General features: G+C 38.9%; 1 protein-coding gene across 1 annotated transcript; it reads right to left on the bottom strand.

Annotated features, from left to right (window-relative positions):
* Positions 1 to 674: 674 nt before the first annotated feature.
* On the bottom strand, positions 675 to 3,585 carry LOC148481597 (uncharacterized). Its single transcript, XM_088453198.1, is given in 3 exon segments — positions 675 to 793; positions 796 to 3,216; positions 3,219 to 3,585. Coding segments are annotated over 3 exon segments (2,838 nt in total). The 3' UTR covers positions 675 to 743.
* Between the last annotated feature and the right edge of the window lie 941 nt (positions 3,586 to 4,526).

Genomic DNA, 4,526 nt, shown 5'->3' with positions numbered 1-4,526 from the left:
TGCATTATTTTCTTAGACTTAATGAAGTGCAAGACACATATGTTCACTTGTGCGTTTATTTATTTGGCGTAAGTTTTAGTTGTAGTCTAAGATGAAGGTGTTTTAGTCCAAAATGCTTTCCATAACTAAACTGTCAATTAAATGAAAGTTGGTCTGATATTGGACAACCACTTACTGAAATGTTATTTTTTAATGAAATAATCTGGCTGCAAACACTATGCGTCTGTTTCAGAGTTGTACGCACCTAATGGTTTGCGCATGCGCAGCACCAGATAGCATCCCAGAAAACGGAACATGTCTATCCCATTTTCTGGGCATGCTGAAGCCAGTAGTTATGTCCTTGGATGTAACCTCACTGGTTTCAGCTGCGTGAAAACATCGGACATTCTGAGGACCCAATGGTTACTCCGATGATCGATGTTCTCACAGAGTGATCCGATGCAGCGGATCACACAAGCCCGCAGGAAGCGTCTAGTCACACAAGACGCCTCTTGCGGCATTGGCATAATATCACACAGCCACTGCGTGCAAAGACACAGCTACTGTGCAATAGCGTACATCGCTGAATCAGGCCCGATGGTAACAACTTGAAGTAAAGTTGATATATAAAGAGAACTTTTTCATCACCAAAAATGCTACCTGTGCCTTTTATAACACAATATCTTACAATACATTGCACTGCAGTTGTTAGTAGGCTCCAAATGGATTATCGGTGGTAAAAGAAGAGACAACACACAGAGACATCAGCTTGTCATGAGAGGGCTTTCCTCATCATTGCTCAATAACCTGTCTCAACATCTTCTGTGCTGCTACCCTTCAATGCTTTTACAAGTTTGGCCCAAAACAGTTTTTGGGCCTCAGGTTCTTGCGGCCAACTAATGTAAGTCTTCTTCAGCATCACCTTCCTCATCCTGTGGTAGGTGGAGAGCTCTTTGTCTGGGATATTCTCTAAGAATATTAAGACAAGAACATCCCTCATTTCATCAAACAGTTTATAGCTGGCCAACTGCATCTCCATGGAGCACCATTCACTTTGGAGGTAACTCCTGCTCACCACGCATAGGGTCTTCCGACTGTTGTGGATACTGTCCACAATGTTATCTACAATGTCTCTGCCTAGTTGAAAGTCTCTGTGGTGCAAGCAAAGTCGGAGGCCTCCAGAAAGGTTATAGCTCTCTAGCATGGGTAACATCTCTTGATACACCCATTCCTGGTCCTGAGTGTTGTAGGACACAAATGCATCATACTTGTACAGGTCCTTGTCAGAATTCCAGCGTTCATGTAGCCAGGAGAGAAACAGGAAGTAGTTATACTTGATGCGCCAATAGGACTTACTGTAGACTAATGGTATGACTATGAACAACAGCAACATGAAAGAGGTGCAGCAAAAAAGTGTTAGTTTGATTTTAAGGTCACAGACATGGATATCAAAATCATGAAAGTAAACATTTGGGTTGTTTGGACATGTTAGATTATAGGCATACACAACCTGCACTTGGGAATGGTTTAACCACCTTTGCAGTTCTTCATTGTTACAGGTGCATGTAAGTGGACACTTCCATAAGTCAAGATACTTCAAGCTGGTCATGTTTTCTAAGATTTGTACATTTATATACCGTAAAGCATTCTTTGTTAGCTGAAGTCTTCTCAGATTGGTGAGGTTTGAAAAAATATCTTTGTCCAAAGTCTGTAGACAATCATTTTCCAGGTCCAAGAATCGTAGATTAACCAGGTTCTTAAATATTCCTGGCGAGAATTTTTGGACTCCATTACAGTCTTCCGACAAAATGAGGTGCGTCAACTGTCTGAGCTCATCAAATACATCAGAAGTTAGGTGCGTAAGTCTGTTCTGCGACAGATAAAGTGATCGTAAGGAGGTCAATCCTGTGAAGAACCCTTTGGGGATGACCATTAAACCGTATGGTTGCTGGTTCTGGAGCTTCAAATCATAGACATTACGAAGTTTAGAAAAAGGTGAAGTACTTCTCGTTGGTTCAAAATAAAGTTGATTTGACATCAGGTCTAGAACCTGTAATGTTGTCTCCACACCATAGAACATCTCTGAGCTAATTATTTTAATCTGATTTCTATCCAGATACAGCTTGGAAAGATGATTCAGTCCGTGAAATGACCCATTTATTATCCGTGTAATCTTATTACCTCCGAGATCCAATATGACAAGATTCTTCAGGTCATGGAAAACATTTTTAAAGATAACGGACACCCTGTTATTCCTGAGATTAAGGATTTCAAGATTTCTTAAATCCTTAAATGAGTTGTTATATAAATCTGTTATTAAGTTATTATCTAAATGCAATGTCCTCAGATTTTCTAAACCAGCAAAAGAATTCTTGTTCACAAAAATTATATTATTGATGTTCAAATATAGGTTTTTCAAATTAGGAGCATAGGCAAAAGCATTGGAATATACTGACCATATTCTATTATATCGAAAAGAAATTGTTGTCAATTTTAGAAACTTGGAGGCATTGTAGCAGTTCTCCAACTTCTTTAAGAGATTATGTTCCACAATCAAAGATTCCATGTTTGACTGCTTCATGAATGTCACACAATTGATGCCTTTCAGCCTATTCCTCGACAAATCCGCTGTGTTGCTCAGGCTGCAATTTTCAAGAATGTTCTTCGTTAAATTCCCAATCCCATTATTAAGCAAATTTAAATCTGAAAAATGTTTGCTTCTTAAATAATTACATATTGCACTTAATTTACCTGAAGTGTTTAAATTTAAACCAGAATAATCTATTCTTTCTGGCTGTAGGCTGGGTTTCTCCAGAAACTTCAGTATGTCAAAGTTAGGATTAGATGCTATATTTAAATAATTAATATTTATCAGGCTTACATTTTGCAAGGATGATGAGGTCAGGTTATTGTATGAGAGGTCAAGGTATGTGATATTAACCAAGAAATCAACCTGACAGTTCAAATCCTGTAGATGGTTCTTGCAGAGGAAAAGTGTAGTCAAATTGCTTGGGAGTCTGTTAGTGTGGGACAGAACTCCGATTTCGTTACTGCACAGAGTGAGATTTCTAAGTTCTGTCAAAGGTTCGATGGATCGTACAACTTTGGCGAAATTGGTCAAGCAATTATTTGACAAATTGAGACTTCTTAATCTGAGGAGTGGGCTAAATATATCAGGATGTATAACGGCAATCGAATTCTGTTGGAGATAAAGATGAGTTAAGCTTTCAAGTCCACAAAATACCCAGAGGATAGACTGGATATATTATTATAAGACAAATCCAAATAATTTAAAAGTGCCAAATCCTCAAAGGCTCCAAGTTTAATAGTCTGCAAGTTGTTCCTTAGTAGGTTCAGGTTCAGGAGATTGGGTAAGTGTCCAAAACTGCCACGCGGCAACAGTTTGATTGTGTTACGCAATATGGTGAGATTCTTGGTGGTGTAGGGGAGGTCAGACACAATGCTGTGTATCTTCACCTCCAAGCGGTTTACACACAAGAAAGTGTTCTCACTCTCATACTTTTGAATGCAATTCCTGAATCCATATCCAGCAACGAGTCGAATGAAAAAGACTCCGAGCAGCATGATGGCCCAGTGAAATGGCATCCTTTCTGAAGAGCTGGCCAGAGCTTCAGGTTACCACGTGGTATAATGGATCATCTTCATCTGTCATTAATGGTTACTCTCTGGGCTGGCAGGCAGTAGAGATCTACTCATCATAATTTGGAAATGCAAATCCAATAAGGATGTGGACATCCAGAAAACAAGTTCACTACAGGAGAAAAGCAGAGATGTCAGGGATTGGTCTTAATTTATACCTAATACATAAATGATGCTAACAAATGTTAAAACTGTAAATAATAATCAGTATAAATAGTGAGTTTTGGTTCCCTTAACTTCAATGTTCATTAGGAATAACATACAACCTACTGTCAAATTATTATTGTATAATATTATAAGCCAACTTGACCATCCATTACTGTACATAAGCACTCAGCCCATGGCCTTGTGAACTTAGTGTCATTGACCTCCTCGTTGTCTTACAATATCCCTATAATTTATTATAGTTCCTGCATCATCCAATTTATAATAAACAATATAGCACTTAATAATGATGTGGTTTGATGACTGTAACTTTTTATTTGGCTACTCACTTCGTAACCAAGGCTCACAACTAGTAATTGTCACAATACCCCTCCCCCCCTCAATCTGTCCTCCATACTCTCCATAGTACCATTCCTGTCTCATTTATTGCACCCGCCCTGATGCAACCACAATATCTACAGTCAACTTTGAATTAATTCCTATGTGGCACCATTTCTCAATCTAAGATTTTTACAATAGAATTATAGTCCTATCTTTATATAGTCACAGCAGAGTTCTTCTATAGATGAAAGAGGGGCGAATTAGGGCCGAAGTATGATAAACTCTGAGGTTGTACCAGACATCACCGATGTATTTAGCTATGAGATGTAGGTAGTAGACCATTGGCCTTGATGCCGCTGGTCTAAATCCTGACGGGGGAAGCCCGACAAGGTACTCAAGAT

The sequence above is a fragment of the Taudactylus pleione genome, unplaced genomic scaffold (genome assembly GCF_031769625.1).
Source record: "Taudactylus pleione unplaced genomic scaffold, aTauple2 ptg000572l, whole genome shotgun sequence".
In the NCBI taxonomy this organism is placed as follows: Eukaryota; Metazoa; Chordata; class Amphibia; order Anura; family Myobatrachidae; genus Taudactylus; species Taudactylus pleione.
Note: the sequence above shows the minus strand (reverse complement) of the source record. Positions and strands in the feature narration are given on the sequence as shown.